This window comes from Ixodes scapularis, unplaced genomic scaffold, assembly GCF_016920785.2.
Source record: "Ixodes scapularis isolate PalLabHiFi unplaced genomic scaffold, ASM1692078v2 PGA_scaffold4__175_contigs__length_147842914, whole genome shotgun sequence".
Lineage (NCBI taxonomy): Eukaryota > Metazoa > Arthropoda > Arachnida > Ixodida > Ixodidae > Ixodes > Ixodes scapularis.
Genome location: NW_024609879.1, coordinates 71,045,571 through 71,065,401, shown reverse-complemented (window position 1 = coordinate 71,065,401; position 19,831 = coordinate 71,045,571). Strand labels below are relative to the sequence as shown.

At 43.7% G+C, this 19,831-nt stretch overlaps 1 protein-coding gene across 1 annotated transcript in view; it reads left to right on the top strand.

Annotated features, from left to right (window-relative positions):
* Nucleotides 1-11,828, top strand: part of LOC115332570 (venom metalloproteinase antarease-like TfasMP_A) — a 42,551-nt gene extending 30,723 nt beyond the window's left edge. The window contains exons 8-9 of the mRNA XM_040217993.2: nucleotides 4,878-5,048; nucleotides 11,759-11,828. Coding sequence (XP_040073927.2) covers nucleotides 4,878-5,048; nucleotides 11,759-11,828 — 241 coding nt within the window. The remainder of the gene's footprint in view (nucleotides 1-4,877; nucleotides 5,049-11,758) is intronic.
* The last annotated feature ends 8,003 nt before the right edge of the window (nucleotides 11,829-19,831 follow it).

The following is a 19,831-nucleotide window of genomic DNA, read 5'->3' as shown; positions in this document are numbered from 1 at the left end:
ACCCAACTCAGCAGTCTCGGCCTGGAGGACGCGGCGCTGACAGGCTACGACCTTGTCGTAACGCCTTTTTCGGTGCTCTTTGTGTGCCCCGACACTGAGGTTTACGAATCCTCAAGAATTAACAAGAAGGTTCAATAGCCAGGATCGAGTATATGCCGCCACTGCGCTGAGCTGTGTCGGCTTGTCAAACGATGAAACCATCCGTCGCCGGACGTCGCAGAGCGTCTTCTAATCGACATATTGGTTGCTGGCCTTCAAGATGCGCGCCTCTCTGACCAGCTCTGCCGAAACGTTAAACTCAGCCTAAAAGAAGCGTGGCTGCAGGCATAACAGGCCTATGATGCCGAGAAAAAAAAAAAACTCACTAAAGTCAAGCACACGTTGCAGACAAAAACGATGCCGCAGCAAAGACTCGCCGTGGCCCACCGCGCCAGTGCAGGGAACGAAGCTTTCGGAAGATGCGCCAGCGTCTGCAATCCGTGCAGATGACCAAGCGGATTCTGCGATTTACTGCGACCGAGCTGTTTACGCGCGTTCGAGCTGTCCCGCTGGACAGTTGCTGTGCAACTACTGCAAGAATAAAGGCCGCTTCGCGTGACGTCTGTCACGGTCGGAAGCAGTAGCAGAGCAAGGTGATGGGCGACCCTACAGCTTCACGCAATCCTCAAGCATGGGAAGTCCAAGTACGTTGAGGTGACAGTCGACAATAGACCCTCTTCACAAGAGCGCCGCCATCTTAAAATATCGTCGTTTCCAGTATGGGCGAAAACATTGCTTTGCCGTCTCCACACCAATATAATGCATTTCGGATATAAGCGTAACCATCACACATTCTGATTTTGTGTCCGCTCTATTTTTTGACCATTTGCAGGTTGAAATGTTGTATAATTTTTTCGTCGCCCATACCGGATCTGCCTACTTGGTGGCGGGGGGCGAGAGTAAGCAAGAAAAGATTTATAGCGAGTTTTAGTAGACCGTGCTTCCCCCTCCGCTACCCGGAACTCTACAGCCGAGGCCATCGGCGCGTAGGTGCAGTGGCGGTTTCTTCGTAGCGGAGAGTTAGCTGAAGGGGAAACACGGTATACTTAAACTCCCTAATAAGACTGAAATATTCAAGGTAAACTCCGGCTCTGAGGTGTGTGCCGTATCGGAAGGATTTCCGAACTTTCCCCTCCAACTGGGCGCGGTCGACGTCTTGCTGACAAGACCGGGAGACCAGTCGCTGCAAATCTTGTGCTCCTTCATGACCACATTTGTTCGGCGGGGCCAGTGCAGGCGTCAGCGTCTTTATGTTTCAAGAATCTCTCGGTGCCACTGCTGAGAATTCCAGTCATCCAAGCCATGGCTGTCGTAAAATGTTTGGACGACGTAGAGATACCGGCACCGCAACGTTTCTTCGAAGGCCTTAGTACGCTCATGGAAGAGTACACGACTAACCTACATCCTGATGCGGAGCCTTTTTCCCTCAGCGTTCCACGCCGAATACCCATGCCCCTGCGATAGGTTGTGCGAACGGAGCTCAGCGAGATGAAACACGACGGGTTCATACAGCGAGTCTCCAATCCAGCTCCATATTGTGCTGTACTGGTCGTGGCTCTGACACCCTCTGGTGGCTCTCGGCTTTGTGTCGAAGTGACGAAGCTAAATCAATTTGGTTGACACACCTGTATTCTCGAAGTTGGACCGTCCAGTTTTTACCAGGTGAAGCTGCCCGAAGACTCGCAGGAGCTTACCACGTTTCTAACAACGTTTGGCCGGTTTTGATTTGGCCGGCGCCCGTTCGGCATCATGTCAGCCCCCGAGTTCTTCCCAAGACAGATAGCTCGAATCTTGGAAGGCCTCGAAGAAACAATCAACATGATTGACAACATCCTTGTGTTTGGCAGAACGATGAAAGAGCAGGACCAGCGCCAGCAGATTGTTCTGTCGCGTCTCTTAAGGCGGGCGTCACTGTCAATAAGGACAATTGCCGCTTCGGCGTCTCCCTTGTGTCCTTTCTTAGCGTCGTCGTCTCTGCTGACGGGACAATAGCCGACCCCGGCAAGTTCTGTGAGCTGAAGAACACGAACCCACCGACGGGTGTCGCGGGGGTGCGATGCCTTCTCGGCAAGGTCAACCTCTTTGCCCGCTTTCTTCCCCACGTGGTCCAAGTTATCGAGGTAATCAGGGCACTCCTCAGCAAGAACGCACAGTGGACCTGGACACCCGAGCAAGACGCCGCCTTTATTGCCCTGAAGGAGATTCCCACGTCGGAACACTGCATCTCGGAATACTACACGTTCTACCAAACATTCATCTACGCGCATGCAAGTTCATTCGGGCTGGGTGCAGTATTACTCTAGACTTAGCCGACCTGGTATCGACGACCTGTTGCCTTCGCCGCATAGAAAGATCTGGCAGTAACGAGGCAGCGTTACAGCCAAACAGAAAAGGGGGCGCTGTCGGCCACGTGGGCGGTACAGAGGTTCGACGAGAACACGAGGAGAAATTTCGTTTGAAGTGGAGACGGACCACCGGCCTCTTCTCTTTCTTTTCGGCGACGTTGAGCTCAAGATCGAGCCACCCCGGGTTCTGCGGTTGCTTCTGAAGCTCATGCGGTACCAGTTCAGGATGCTTCACGTCCCTGGGAAGCTTATGGCAACGGCTGTCACGCTCTCTCGGATTCCATGGAAGACATCTCGTGCAATTGGAGGGTTGGATTCCCTTAAGCTGTTTGCTGCTGAAACCGTGAAGGGCTTCTCTTACGTGCTTCCTGTCCCGCTGGAAGATTTAAAAATGCCTCAAGTGTCGAATGGCGTGAGCAGTACTTTCATTTTCCTTTGTCAACGTGGTACGCCCTCGAAAGCGAAGTTATCGTTCCATGTGACCTAGCATGCACTAGTCTTACAAGAACATTCCGTCTGCAACGGTCTTCTGCTAAAGGAAACCAGGGTCGTATCCAAGCTTCGCTTCGCCCGATGATATTCGCCTTAGTTTACGATGATCATCAAGGGATCAATCGCTACGTTGGTCTGGTCGCCCCTAATAAATGCCAGTATCAACTCACTCGTGGGCAAACTGGGAGAGGTCTGTGTCGTGCCGAGTCAATTTGGCGGAATCCCTTTTTAGCATAAGTTTCCTAGGAAATCCATAGGAAGTCCTCTGCGTTGACCTAGCTTCCACTTAAACTGCCAAACCTTCGTCCTGCTGGTAGACTACTACTCCCACTACCAAAAGGACGTGACGTTTGGAAACATTCCTGCAGGCAAAGTAATCGAGGTTCTGAAAATTACGTCGGCTGGCCACGAAATTCCCAAGACCGCGCGATCCGACAACGGCCCTCTGTTTTTGTCGCAGGAGTTTGTTGTGTTCGCGAAGTAGTACTGCTTCGCTCACGTAATCAACAGCGCAAAGTTCCCCCAGTCAAATGGAAAGGTAGAAAAGATGCTTCGTACAATCAAAAACCTCTTCCATAAGGAGAAAGACCCTTACTTGGCGCTCCTAAGCTGTCGGGACATGCCAGGCGCCACAAGCTTCAGCGATATGCAACTGGTGATCGACGCCAAATCAGATGGCGGCTATCGAAGACGGAGGAGCAGCTGCAGCCGCTTTGTTTGAGGAGAGACTTCGTGGCTGCAAGGAATGCCAGCTACTGCAAGAAGCAGAGTGCCGACTTCAGTAACCGTCACCGCGCCCGAGAACTTCCAGAGCTTCAGGGGGACACCCGTCTGGGCGCAGCCGGATCGACAGCATGCAACCGTTCTAAGTCCGGCACAGTATAAAAGGTCATACGTGGTTGAGATGGGCACTGGAGCGGTTCTTTAGTGCAACCGGCGAAGTTTGGTGCCCTATCGCCAAAGTGAAAGTTCACCACTACCGACCACGCCGGCTCCAGGCTCCCCCATCGGTCGAGGTTCAACATCCCGTGGTAGTTCGGACACCGTCGGTTCTGCTGCCTCACCATGTCGTGCAGTGTCTTCGCCGTCCGTGCCGTCGCTGCCATTAATTGCATGCTTTTCGTTTACGATCACGTTCATAAGTTTAACACACCGAGTTTCAAAGCTAACGCATTCAGTGTGTCATTCATACCTCGCACGTCAACAGATTGGAACCGCCTTCCCGCTTCAATCGCAACCATCACTGACGTTTTCTTGTTTTTTTTTTTTTTTTTTAAAGAAACACTTAGTAGCAGCCACCTTCGTAGATTGATTTCGTTGCCATTATTTTTGTGTGTGTCCAATCCCCTCTGAAATGTGCTTTGAACTTTGAGGATAAATAAATAAATTAAGGAGCTAGTTGAGCCGGCGCGGGACCGAGGTACACCTCTCGTTCCGGGAGACAAGTGAATCCTCCCAAAAGACAACTTGGGATATTTAGTTCAGATTCATGATGTTTTTTTTTTACTCAGTTCAAAGCGTAGCTCTCTCTTTCTAACAGTAGTAGGGTCTCAGGGGGAAGATATAGTGGGCGCTAGTGCCGTACGCAGGTTGCTAACACTATTTCGGAAACTGTGCATATATTGAATCCTTTTGAAAAAAAGCTCTCTTCTGTTCCTGTCCTTCCAACTGGTCGCTTCGCCCCTGCCATTGGTCTGGAAGTCGTTACGCCTTATCTCTGGACGGAGTGCGTCCCGACACTCACAACCTGCTCCTTTCATGTTATTTCTGCCTGGCTGCTACATAGTTTTTCAGGGTTCCATAAGTCAAACGGATACACATAGAATTTATTTTAAGCTATCATCCGGCGCATAAGTGCAATTCAACAAGATAACTTAGCAAAAAATGTAAAATAAACATTGTGGTTGTTGTGTTTGGAAGTCGGCATCGTTCATAATCTGTTTCTTTGTTTGCATCAGTGCGCGAACTTCATCAGAGATATTTCTATTTTTGTCCTTCTAGTATGGGCGCCGTGGAAGACGGTCAAGGCCCTCCTGGTAGGGAGTATGTTCGGGGAAGTGATGGGGCATTAGGGTGCCCGTACAGTGACGGCTATCTTATGGGGAAGCCGAATGGCAAGAACAGCGAAAGGCTGTCCAGGTGCTCTGGGTCCTCGTACATAATGGGTATAAGGTACGTGAACCTGCGCATATTAATTTGCATCCTCCACAATCCTTTGCACATCTTTGGGGTTTGTAGAACGCTAAGGGGTTGCTATTAGTTGAACGAAAACAACTCAGTGCTAATAGAGATATTAAGTTTTAAATGCATTTCGGTGTTTCAAAATAACAATAAGCAATAATGTTCACACTCGACCAGTATTCTTAACAGACCACTGATAATTTGACAACTATTGAAATACTAATATATCTCAATAAACGAACATGCGCACGCGCATAACAACACCAGCGATGTTGGTTTCTCACTCTATCTCTCTCTTCTTCCACTGAAAACATCACAACATTAAACAATACTGTGGAAATGAGGGGGGGGGGGGCGATAGATGTAGTAATATTCTAAGCGGGCCTATGCCTTGAGTCCCGAAATGGATTTGCCAAAGGTGTCTCAGAAAATCCAAGCCGGCAAAAAAGCCCCCCCCCCCCTTTTTGTCAAAATTCAAAACTACAATGACCGAACTTGTATGGAACTTATTAAAGGTAATAAAATGATACCAGTTAAAGGAATTTGGTAATTATTAGTTTGCATTTTTAAGGCAGTAATCGTATGTGTCATCATCGCTTATTAAGTCTTTTCTATAATGTTTTCTGTGTACACTCTTTTTGGTAGCACTTGTATATTTCTTCTCTATTACTTTTAATCACTTAGGGATTATTACATTCCGGTGAGCGTGACCATGCATCATGTAACGCGTTATTCAGCTGTGTTAGCGTGGTTATCTTTCCTTTTATATGTTCATACAATTACATAATTGTACGACTATGACGACATTCTTTGTGCCCCCTCTGTATGTAATGCCCCTGTGGTCCTTTAGAGGTAATTAAATAAATTACTTATGGAAGTACTAAACTTGCTCGTAACTGTAGCTATTTTCCCCTTACCTTTTTTAATGGCGCGCTTTGATTGTACACGTTTCCGACCAATGAATCCTGAGACCATTTCTCCGACAGGAGAACGGTTTACCAAAGTTGGAGGATTAGGAAAATAAGTAGTTTACTATTCGATGATTCTTATCAAAGAATATAAGGTACGAGACACATCATTTTGAAGCAACAGAAAAATGCTTCCCTTTGAAAATATGATGTAATCGGAAAAGTAACGGTTACATTTTCAAGCAACGTTCAATTACGCTTCTTATTGGGTAACAGGTGACCTAATTGAATATTTTCAACAAAAAGTAATTGTTATAGTAAGCGATCACTTTTTTTTCAGTAACGTGTAGAAGACCGAAAATGACAGACGTCGTACTTTTCAGGTTTTAGTGACATATTTGGACTTTTGTATCTTAGGATTAATCACACATGTCGCTTACTAAATACGGTAAACCTGCAGTCTTTTACATGTGCTATATACCGGTACTAATTTATATAAACTCATTTTTCACGGATACAAATACATATTTATTCATATAAAATATAATTTGGCTATTTTTGAGTCTGTGTTTTATAAGCATTTTTATATATTTAGTATATTTTTAATATTCCGAATTATGTTATCTTTCTATTGCCTTATTCAAAGTTTTTTTTTTTGTAGAAGTGGATAATACGATACGATACGATACGATACGAACTTTATTTTTGATCACAAATACAAGTGGTGAATGGGAGGCCGAAGAAAAAGCTGCATAAATGCAGCTTGACGAGGCTCCGGGCCCCCCATTCAGCAGCTACGACGGAGTACATACAGTACACTGGTCAAGAAAGAAAAAAATCAAATGAACAAATTGAATATTTGGTTATTGGACAATTGCACAATATCTTATGTTTTTAACAAAATATTCGTTCAGAATAGACGGTAAAGCATAACTTATTTTTTGTTTTCCATAGTTCGTTCTACGTTTCGGAATTTGCCAGGGTTGGCGATTTCTCGATGAATAATAATCACTTTTTTCTTTTAAATCAGACAGTTGAAGAATTACATTTGAGCGTCCTAATGCCGCATATTTATACGCCATCGTTAAACGACAGTTATAGATTTGGTGAATATTAATCATCTCGTATGACTTGAACAGTGAATCCGTATGATGTATGTAGGGAACGTTACCTATTATTCTTAGCACTTCTTTTTGCAATAAGTGTATTATATGCAAGTTTGAGTAAGACGTGTTACCCCAGATAAGGGTGCAGTAACATAAATGAGAATAAAATAAGGAATTGTACAAAACCTTTTTTACGCTGGATGGAAGAACGTGCCTATGCTTGTTCATAATTCCTGCGACTTTGCCTAATTTAGAGCAGAGATGTTTTACGTGATTTGTCCAGAGCATGTCTTCGGAAAAAATGACTCCGAGAGTTTGTATGCTATTTACAAATTCAATGTATGAAGACCCGAAATGAAGAGGAGTGTAAACTCTGTTACTTGAGCCGCGTGGGCGAAACATCATTGCTTTTGTTTTCGAAGTATTTATAGTCAAGCAATCGGACTGAGACCATACTTTTAACTTTGAAAGAAATGCGTTAGCTTTATTTATGAGGGCCTCTTCGGATATATCAGAAAAAAAGATACTCGTGTCATCCGCATAGATTATATATTTACAGTTTGAATCAATGTTCACAATATCATTAATATACAACAAAAAAAAGAAGTGGTCCTAGAATACTTTCTTGGGGCACTCCAGCTGATATGGTTAATGGAATTGATTTCTCATTATTAATTTGCACAAACTGGGTACGATATTCTAAATAAGATTTGATTAGAGCATGAGGAAGATCACGAATGCCGTAAGCATATAGTTTATCTCACAAAATGGAATGATTTATAGAGTCAAACGCTTTGCTGAAATCTAAAAATATCCCAAGCGTTAAGGTTTTTTCTTCGAAATTCTTAAGTATTTCTTCTTTTTGAACCACTAACGCTGTTTCGGTTGACCTATTCTTTCTAAATCCAAATTGACAATCAGTAATTATAGAGTGCTTATCACAAACGTTAACAACACGAGAGTGAATTATTTTTTTTAGACTTTTTGAGAACACAGGAAGTATAGATATAGGACGGTAGTTCCCTAGTTCATTTTTGTTACCTGCTTTAAACAAGGCTAAAACTTTTGCAGTTTGCATTTTTTGGGGAAAATTGCCAGATGATATTGCGAGGTTGAATATGTATGTTAGACAAGGAGCAATAATATCTATCACATACTTGATAGGTTTAATTTGCAAGTCATCGGCATCGCGACTGTGATTATTATTAAGAGACGAAATAGAAGAACAAACCTCAATTTCATCAGTACGGTAGATAAATAGTGAATCCGAAATTGACGAAATGTGATCTGACGCTTTAGGATTGTAAAAGCTATTTGCTATATTCACGAAATAGCTGTTAAAGGCATTTGCCAAATTCAAACGACCCAATGTTTTGCCGTTACGGTTTATGTTTTCAATTTTGCTTGATTTATAGGACATATTAAAAACACTGTTTATACATTTCCACAATAAATCTGCTTTCTTTAGGCACTCCACATCAAATAGATTAGAGTAATAGAGTTTTTTCGACTTTCTAATTTCCCTAGTTAATTGATTTCTATATTTCTTGAATTGTTCAAGTGCCGTTTTTTCACGGGTAGCAAGAAATATTTGATAAAGTTGATATTTTCTACGTGTCTTTTTAAAAAGTGTAGGGGTCATCCATGGCTTTCGTCCCTTTCTGGCAAGTTTAATGGTTTTATCTGGGAAACAGTCAAAATAAAGCTTTAAAAAAATAAATAAATAGATCCGAATCGACGAAACGGTAGTTTCGCTGGTTGGATTTACTTCATGCAAGGTTCTTTTAAGCTTCCAAATCCGAGGGCAGTGGCGTTGCAGGCGTTTGGGAGGTGAAGGGGTGGCGGGAGCTGACTTTGGAGGGGCTAGGGAGGGGAAAGGAATTTGTGAACGTACCAGTATCAGAATTGAATGACTGCCTCCAGCCATCCGCTAGTCCGGCTACGTGCACTGGCAATCGCGTGTTTTTTTTTTCTCCCTTTCATTTGAATCGGCAGGCTTGAGTCCCGTGAATTGTGTGCTTTATTTCGCTTTAGTATATATCATTTTGGCGAATCACTTATTTTGTATGTTTTCAGTGTGTCATGTTTTCTCTCTATCGAAGAGTTTACAACTAGGATTGGTTAATAGACCCTTTAAAAAATTCTGAGGCGTGCGCGTGCGGCGCGTCCGGCGGTGCGAACGTAGGGTTTTTAGTCACTGCACACGAAAACTCTACGGAACTCTAGCCATAAACAGCTTCACTGTAAAATGTCCGTGCCATCGTCTGTCCGCCATTGCTTGACCACGCACTATGAAGATGTCCCGGACACGAGGGCTGCGTGGGTGTTTCGCGACAACCCGGATCCAATCACGCGCTTTATGCCCAAGATATCGCGACCATCAGTGTGTTCCTTGATGGAGTTTTGAAAGGAGCCTATTAACTTTTTTTTGGTTAATGAAAATAAAAGTAGGCTTTGAAATAGAAACTTGCTGAGCGTCATCACAAACAACGCTATAAGTAGATCTTTCAAAGACTTGGGATCCTTTGGAAGCGCTGTGGTCCACTAAAGTTACCATTTTTGCAATGAGCGCAATGCTGGTGGTGAGAAAATGTGGATGATAAAAGATGGACACACCACGCATGAGTGCATTCCCACCACTAGCATTGCGCAGTTTCACGAGCGGCAACTTCAGCGTACCACCGCCCTTCTCACCCGCCCCAGATCTTTCTCAAATTTACTTACCTAGTTATTTCCGATCACGCTTGGAAAGGGTTCGACTGGAAACATATCTTTATGTTCAGTAATTAAAAGCAGTGATTAAACAAGTTTCGGTATATTTATCCCAGTTATCGTGACGATTATCCTCTTCTATTGTGTCCCCGTTCTCGTATAACTCATCCGGAAAACACTTATTGGTGAACCTCTCACGGCTTGTACAGAGAGAGGAGCTGTTCAGCGCTAGTTTCCCCAGCAACGTGTCCCCCACAAAAAAAAAAAAAAATGTTGCAACAAAACTCTGGCTGCCGCCGTCGCTCATAGATGGCGGTAGCTGTCCAGAGTGTTCTGTTTGCCGGTCGTCCGCTTGCCGCCGTCACTCATAGATGGCGCAACCTTTCGAGCCTTTCCACTCTGGCTTGCCGACTTGCGGCCGGGCATTACTTAATTCCCACCATTGTGCAGTTTCGCTGGTCTTCCTTCTTCATCAAAGTGGAAAGGCTAAACGTTTATTTAAAACAATTATGTAAAGCCTTAAAAGTGCTGTAGACACTAAACTGAGATAAACGACAATATGCACCCTGACTTAAAGGCCTGCATTGAAATTAAAGGAAAACAAAAGTACGCATAGCCATGGTGTAAAAACAAGGGAAGGGTGGGGCAGACATTTTTCTAACGTCGCCCCGTTCGCAACACCCACTCCCCTTCTCGCCTCCCGTCAAAGCCAGCTCCCACCGCCTCTTCCCTTCCCAAGCCGAACACTTGCAACGACACTGCCCGTAGCATTTCAAGCCTAAAACGCCTTACAGTAAAGCCAACTTGCGCGAAAACCTTTTTTTTGTCTTCTATTATGTGGGTTTAATGTTTGATCAAGCGGCCAAACAATGCACCTGAATCAACAAAACGGTAGTATGTCGATACGAAAAACAACATAAATCTACAGAAAATATAACGGTTAATAGAAAGTTAACATCATTGAAATAAGAAACAAATAGGAAGAAATAAAAATGCTATTTTTTAATGAATCTTGCTCAAAAACTGGCTAAATTTGATTTTTTAATGAACATGAGAAAAAAATATTTTGTAAATGTATCGTGAAAATAACTCAAATTAAACGGAAGTGGTACCAGTTGATATCACATCCATAGGAGTGTAGATGTGAAGGATTTAGTAAGCAATATATTTTATTATTCCAAAGATACAAACTTCTAAATATGTCACCAAAGCGTCAAAGGTACGATGCTTGTTATTTCTTATTTCTGGCATTAAAAATTCCAAAATGTTTAGTTCAGACAAGAACAAAGAGACCGTGCATTTTAAGTTTATTAGAAAAAAAAAGGATTCTGATCTTTCTTTTTATATTACCAATCTATAACTCGGAGATTTCTTTTGCAATTTTACCCAAATACACCATTCCATGACTCGCCAATGTCCAGGATCCAGCACCTTTGTAACGAGCTTTCTTCTCCTGTTCTTGACATCTATCCAGATACGTTCTTAAAAATGGTGAAGCATTTAAAGAGTGTGAAAGTTTGTTTGCGTTTCTAGCATTGCGTTTTGGTTTTAGCTCTTTGTGTTATCTGTAGTGTCTTGGTATATGCGTGTATTACGTTTGATAATTTCGTAGTTAGTATTGATTTATTTGTGGCTGAACAGAGAAATGCATCTTTAATGTGATTGTGATTTTGTTTATAGTGTACCAATAGGTAGGCATTCGTGGCCGTTTTTGGACACTACCAGAAAATAAAGTATATTATTATATTATAACAAGAACTCCAACAACTAGGTTCCAAAGCAAGCAGCAAAAAATTTGCATTTCACCTTACCCCATTTAAAAAGTTTAGCGGAAGGAAATAAATTTAAATAAACTTGTAAACAGCTGTTTTCTTTATTACTAAAGTGTGGCCATTACATATATTCTTGAAGAAACTCAAAATACCTATCCCCACACGCGTGTTCAATTTCAAATAAAACCATCCCTTTACTACAGGCAACATGGACCCGGATGTTACGACCAAACCCCACCCAAAGAATCGTTGGGCAACGAAATCCTGGAATAATATTTGCAAGAAAGCTCACTAAAAAAGACATTATGAAAAAAAAAAATAACTAGCAGAAAGTTTACAGTTTGTATGGTGAAGGCGAGCGGGTAACATGAGTACATAAAATTGAAACAATAAAACGCAGAGGGCAAAATGGTTGTCCTGTGATTGTCCTCTGTGTTTTATTCTTTCAAGTATTGCATTTTGTAGCCCCAAAAGGTTAACAGTGAAACAGGTGTTCTTACATTTTCGAATTAATCTGATTAATTTTTAAACTGAAATATTAATAAAATCTGGCGCTATTTTAAATGTAAACTCACTCTCAATTATGTCACGAAATAAAATACAAGTTCGATCGCATGTTGGTTATTTTTAATAGAATGTCAAAATTAATGTTGCAAGGATTTGAACACCTGCCGATTGTTGTAATAAGCGTCAACGTGTTGCAAATATAGAATAAAAAAAAAATCAATATGTTCTGTCAATAATAGGATCACGTTTGCGCACATGTTGAAAGCGCCGGTCATAGCTGTGAAGTGGTTAGTAAATTTTTGTGTACAGACAGTCGTCGTCCAGGAGTTAGAGAGCGCATTTTTCTTTCTAATACTGTGCATAAATTCGCAAGAAGTTTTTTTTTTTTTTTTTTTTCTATATCCAACAAGACAAAAACAAGGCGCTCGGGAACGGCGAGCTTATCGTTTCTGTTTAGACCGCACTCTCGAGCCGCTGTCAGCTGAGTGCAGCTGTAGTCTCCACCATGGGAAGGAAAAACTAGCGCCACGAGGCGCTAGTGGTAGCAAGGCGAACATACGAACGGTCGGAGACTAAAATTGGTCTCGAAAGACTGCCAGATGGCGCCACCACTGCCGTTGGCGTGCGCCGTGCGCCCTCTGTGCTCCTCCTCGAGTTTCGAACACTGACAAAAAAAAAATCAAGTTTCGAACGCTGACAAAAAAAAATGATATGGAGGTTCACCTGTTGTCTGTTTGAAAGCGGAAGAATGAGCACTCCGAGTTACTTCGCCGCGCTGTAGACTCCGTAACACGCCGTCATGAGGCACGCAAAACACTCGGCAGAATCTCTGTCAAATTAGAGACGTACATCTCTAATAATTATAAGCGCGCAGCGTACTGCTAATACTGCCGTAAAATCCGCACTTTCGAATATAGCAGCCGCGGAACGGTTTGAAAGCTTGGAGTGACGAGCGAGCGCAAACAAAACAAAAAAGACAAAAACGGTCGTTTCCCTTCGCTCTTACTGATTGGTCGAAAGAGCCCAGAGTGCTTCGCTTTCGGTAGCGAAGATCATATACACGTCGCCTGCGCTGAAAATCATAGCGGCGAATATGAGCATAACAATTTGGTCGGAGTCGGCTGGGTAGACCTACGAATCTGCTCTTTGGATGGACATACGAGAGAGAAGCCAGCGACGCGGCGCCCCTATGGGCCCAACCGGGAACTCCGGAGCTCCGGAGCTTCGTAAACATTTTCAAAATGCAATTCACTCACATTTCTTTCTCGTTAAAACATGACCCAGTCAGTTTTCTAGGTTTTTGTGTACAGACAGTCGTCGTCCAGAAGTTAGAGAGCGTATTTTTCTTTCTGATACTGTGCATGAATTCGCAACAAAATATTTTTTTTTTTCTATTTCCAGCTAGACGAAAACTATACTTCGTTTCAGCTTCGGTCCGAGCGCGGCCGATGTTATGAGCCGAAGGGCCAATTAAAGAGCGCAAAAAGCGCAGCGTCATGGCGTGCTCTCTGCGCTTGATAGGACTAGCCGGCGGAGGAGCGCGCACAGAGAGACTGCGAATACCGGCTGGTCCTATCAACTGCAGAGAGCACCCCATAACGTTGTGCCTCTTTTGCGGTTTGATTGGCCCTTCGGCTCCTAACATCGGCCGCGCTCGGACCGAAGCTGAAACGAAGTATAGGGGCTCGGGAACGGCGATAGCCGCCCCCGAGCTTACCGTTTCGGTTTAGACCCCACTCTCGAGCCGCTGTTGCACGGCCACTTATATTCGCACACATAAAGGATTCGAATTTCTCAAATCCGACTTCACTAAGCGAGAGGTGCAGGCTGCGCGAAAATGACGACGTTTCGCCCCGAATGGTTTTAGCAGAAGTTGCACACTTAGCGCGCGGTAAAGAACTAATCACAGCCACTTGAATGGCTTGTTCAATGGAGATTCAGGATAGTATTGTAACAAATTTCATGGGATAGAGGACGTCCATGAATGTATTGGAACAGATTAGAAGTTCCAATGGCGTGCCGCCTTCGCGCGCATCTTCGTCGTCCCCTGTAAATTCGTGGGCATCTGCTTGAATCGCATCGTTACAATACCCGCGATATATTTAGGTTATTATAAATACACCTTGTAGCACATCCTCAAGTGTCACCGAGGAAACAAGTCCCGAATTTAACTGTCGACAACCACAACCTAGGTATTTGGCGACTAGACTAGTATTACGGAATGCGTCGTGTTTACGAAACTTACCCCGGAAGAAAAGAGGACACTTAAGGCCTGAAAACGTTCTCCAACAACGCGGGTGCCAAGTGGGTGCATTCAACGAGTCATAAATTATTATTTTACTGTTTGCCCCTTCAATGAAGCCAGGCGATGTACAGTACCTTGCTTTCTTGAGAAAAAAGAACCATATTTTAGGCCCGCGTAAATTAACTTCGAGAAAATGCGACGAGAGCAGCTGGGATAGAACGGTAAAGATCGAAATTTTAATGTTAGCGGTATCCAAAAAAAAAAATACTTGAGAAAGACGAAATTTTTCTACTATCCGACTTCCACCCAAACTTAGAAGTAATCCGTTACAAGTATCGGGTTACTTGTAATCCGTTACTTTTTTAAGTAATTGTGTAATTACCACCTTACTTTTTTTCGGAAGTAATTTGCAGTGGGATTCCATTGCAAAATATTGGTAACGGATTACTTTAGGAACTCGTTACTTTTTAAAAATATGAGCATATTACCATAATTAGAGCAATACGAGCAGAAAATTCAGCATCATAAAGAGATCAAGTTCAACAGAATAGAAAACGTCAGGAAGGGGATAATAGCAGAAACGAAACCACGATTTTTTTGTATGACCGGACGGTAGAACCACTAAAAAAACAGGCAAGGCATGTACAAATATACGAAAGCCAGAGATCAAGTAAGGCAACACCGAGTAGGCTCTCCGTCGCCTTCGATCGTGTATTTCTTCGTCTCCCGGGCAGGGAGAAGCTCTTCGCGGTTATTAGTTTTTTGTCTTTTACACCGTTTCACCCTTTCCAACGTCTTTGATGTCTCCCGCCACCTGCACTGACATGAAACGCGGGTCTGTAACCATTCGATTCGCTGGTTCACAACTCGCGTAACAGACGATGTGGCCTCGCGCAGTGCGTCGAATTCTCTTTGTGTTTGATGTGCGCTACTGTATTGTAGCACGCTCTTGAGGCACGGATGGGAAGCTCCCGGCACAAGGCTAAGAGCATCGTCTTTGAGGGCACGGACGATACTTCTTTTGGTTTACCTGTCTCGGCATGGCGGTCGAGTCCACTGCTCACTTTACAGCCAACTGTAAACATGAAAGGGAGGAGGGGGTGGGGTTACACCATCTAAGGAGTGCTGACAGAGAGAGAGAGAGAGAACGCGTAAAAGTTTTGTGATCCTCTATTGTTTTCTGAGACCGATGGCCACCGCTCCTCCCCTCTCCGGGCCTCCACGAATATTAATATGAAAGTGAGAACCGATGAACGATCGATAATCCGTAACCACCACTTTTTCTCTGACTGGTCGAGTTTTTGGTCTTGGAGTGTCCGTCATCTCCCTGGCCATCTCTTAGTTCGATGTTCGAAATTCATGGCATTAAGGACAACGGAAACCTAGAGTTTCAGTGCACACTTTGCTCGCCGAAAAACACACATTGTCATCAGCAAGAACAACAGAGTCTAATCTACGGAAACACATCAAGGTAAGTTGGGAAACCTGCGTTCTGGAGCTCTAATCTCGCCAAACACAAAGTTGGGGCCGAACTTAACAAAGCGCACCAATTGGACTATCACGACCATGACTTCACGCTTTGTTCACCGCCGTCCAATCGGCGCGCTCCGCGAACTTTCGGCTCCAACTTTGCGTTAGATGAGTTTAGGGCCCCTGCATTGTAATTGGTAACGTTAGAACTAACTTTTCATTTCCTTGCGAATAACAGGCGAAACACCCGAGTCAAACGACAGATTTCGTAGATCGCTTCTTTAGCTCCAAATCCTGTAGCCGAGGCAGACGCTGCTACTGAGCGTGCGCACCGCTTTCTCTGCCTGCACAATTCCAGGGATCATTTCCGGATGCCGTAAGCTAGCGGGATGGCCGGTGTGGGTACAGCTTTTGGTGCCTTGTCGGCTTACAGGCGAATGGAGTCCACCTAGACTCTTTCTCTTAAATACAATATTTTATTTTTACAAGCACTGCCTTTACGGGCGTATGAAAATTAATAAAAAAAATGGTGCTGCAAAACACAAAAAAAACAATCAAAATTGTTTCTTTGTTTTCTGGATAAGTGTAAGGAAAAAGTAACGTGAAAGTAATTTATAACGTAACGAGTAAAGTTTAGCGTAAGTGATTTGTAAAGGTAATCCATTACATTTGAGGCTCGGTAATTTGTAATTGTAATCCATTTCATTGTTCAAGTAACGAGCACAAGTCTGCTTCCACCTAAGCCTAATAGAGTAAAAAATAACACTTTGAACGCATGCGAAATTTACATCAGTGAACAGCGCTTGTCAGCAAGAAAGAAAATTTTTTATTTCTTACTGAAATGTTTCTTTATCACTATAATACATGTTACATTTGCCCATATTGTCATTTCTTGTTTTGACGAGATTAGACATAGGTGGACGTCGGCTCGACAAAAATTTCGTTTTTCGCAATTACCTTTTTATCCATGTAACGTCATGTTCTCAAACTTCCGCGTTCTATCAAAACGGCTAGCATCACAATCTCACAAAGTTCGAGCGTTCTGCGACGCGTAGTTTATCTACCCGATCAATAACACGGTTTTATTTCGCCGGGAACACCCTCCAATAAGTGAATTAAAGGTTAAAAGCGGAAACAAAACGGACACAGTAAAGATACACACACGACAGGACAGGTGATTTACTTTCAATTAGTTTTTTAATTGAAGAATCGTCACCTATATATACACGCATTATTTCCAAATCCGCTTCACACCCAATCGCCTACTCGAAGACAGCCATCCAAAAGCGCCTTTCAATTTGAAGAAGATAGACAGACGGGGCGCGGACGGAATCGCTTTCTCATTTTTTTTTTTTTTTTTTGATATCGACGCCAAGACACGCGCCAAATTGGGGCTTCATAGCCGGCCTGCTCTTGTCTTACCTAGATGCCGAGCCACTGAAGCGGTCGTTGCCGAGCCTCCCCAAAGGCCTACGCTGGGGAGAAGGACACAGTAGCATCTAAAGTGGCGATAAGCTGTCCTGCTGTGGCAATGATGAAGTCCAGGGAACAGAATTAGAGGAATCAAGAACTGAAGGTCGGGGAAGTAGATAGACAAGTTGTGATGATTATTTAATTTTAGATATTCATCTGGACATGGTGGTGGCTAGCGCTACAAGCGCGCCTTTTGATATATTTGACTGCAATCTCTAGCGCATATAAAATCCCAGAAAAAAAAGTGGCTCCGGACATAAGGAATGCAAATTTCCCTATCTAAAAAAGAAAAAAAAAAGAAAATCATGATGCACTTTTTTTTTTTTGATCACGCGTTGTTTGACGTAGCTTTTTGAGCCTTTGCACGAGGTTTGATACTATATATTGCAGTCCATGTTGTCCTTCTTTTAATATTTTTTTATTATTTATTACACAACTTTTGCGGGTAATATTGCTGTGTTTGATTCTACTAGAAGTAACTTTAAGCCGGGGTGACACTGCTAATGCATTATACACAAGACAGTCTGCAGATATCAGTCACCACCATATCCGCGGTTCAAATGCCGCGTGCCTAGTGCCTCCTTGAACTCGCTGCCGTGCGGCATTCGAAGCTCTGATTTCGTGGTGACTCGCGTTTCAATCTGTTTGCAGATTGTCTTTTGTGTGATGTCTAAGCAGTGTGACCCCGGCTTTAGCGACAAAATTATGGTGGTGAGATACGACCACCTCGCAATGATTTCGCCATTTTTTTGTTTTATAAATTTTGTGATAATAGTAGGTACTGATTCAAAACATGGGGCGTTATCTTGTAAACGTCTGGTTTTTGGCACTTGTAGCACATACCACCGTACCCATTATGCACGCAGTGATATAACTTAATCTATATGAAAACAGGCAACGGGGTCTCAAGAAAAAGAACTCTGGTTTATTTAAAAATTCCAACCTTGTTCCAAGCTGGTTTATTCGGTATAGACCCGTTGCTCTCGGGCAGGGGGCGCGAGCGCGTCCGCAAGACGCGACCATGTTATGCTGGCAGCACCATCGAGGCGGCGCTGTAACGTTCGATTTTGCACGCGCCACGTTCGAATACAAGCGTCTGTCAACACCTGTAGACGCGCGATAACAAAATGACTAAAAAAAAAAACCTAAATAAAAAAGAATTATGCAGCTCGCGGCCTCAGCGTCCCAATTGCAGTGTTCTAGAGGGTGTAGCGGCAAGAGCGGCGCCCGCTTACAATGAAGCGCGTGAAGACGGTCGACGTAGATACCGTGAGTGGCGCTGGAGTTCTGTGCCCTAGGAGAATTAATGGCACGTGTGCGATGAACGAAGAAGACGACGAGGGTAACGCGGTACTCTCCTCCAAAATGTAGCACCGTAGAACTTCTTGTGCAGCTATTAAGCCTGCATGCAGCCCAAGTGATAGCGTTGCTGAACGATGTGTCAGTACTGGGGGGGGGGGGGGGGGGGGGGGGGTGGAAGTTAATATTAATTAAATAATCTTCCTCAAAACACGCGAATATTTCAAGTAGAGGATAGCACACACTCTAGAGGCATTAGTCCAAAGGCAGAACTACAATTTACTATACTTCGTTTCACCTTATGTTGTACCGCAGCGAAAGCAAGAAGCGCGAGCTCATAGCGTTGGCGGCTGCTCTTAATTCACCAGAGCTTCTGCCGCCGATATGTGCCCCAGAGCAAGGAGCTCGCGCTTGTAGCCTTTGTTTCGCACCGCGAAAAGCTCCAGTCAAACCACAGTAGTAAGCGCCGAACAGCGCTGATGATGGGGCTGACGGGGGCGCGCTCCCAGGGCACAGAACACCAGCGCCATGATGTCGTCTACGCGCAAAATCTTCACAAAGCGGCTGCCGCTTTTGCCACTACAACCCCCTCTAGAACACTGTAGACCCAATAAACGTTCCTTTCAGCTTTTTTCTTTTTTTTTTTTTGCTTTTTTATAGCTTTCGTGAGCCCATATGTTTCACTTTACATGATAGCGAAGTTGAAGCTACTTGCAAAAGCATGTTACACCTGAACGATGCTCTAACTGCTCGAGCGCGCGTGCTTGGAAGGGACACTGAAAGCTCGGAGTTCGCTCTCGTAGCCTCTACTACGCTTGCGTTTATAATGGAACGGAGTATAAAAACAGTAGTGGTTAAGCGTAACGACGCAGGTTCGAAACGCGAGCCAAATATTCTGTTTTGCTCGCCTGGAGCGCTGCTTAAAACTTTAGAGCTACGGGCCTATTCCAACCTGGTATATTTACAGATTCCAAGCCTTGAAGTTTTAGACTAGACGTGAAGTACTCTGCTATGTAGTGGCTTCAAGCAGTTTCTTTCGATACGCTACCCTGTCTGTCATAATCATGCCTATATTGACCAGGAATGGCCGTACAAACTCCTCCATTACAATTTTAAAATTTTTGTTTCATGGTCATCTCTTGTAGCCCCTCAAAAAAGTTTTAGCTTTTTAATATATATATATGGGCGGTTTCATTTGGATTCGAGCAACGAGGTGCAGTCATATTTTTATTTTGCTTCAAAATTTTATATTTCGTGGCGCATGTTACAAGAAGAACAATCC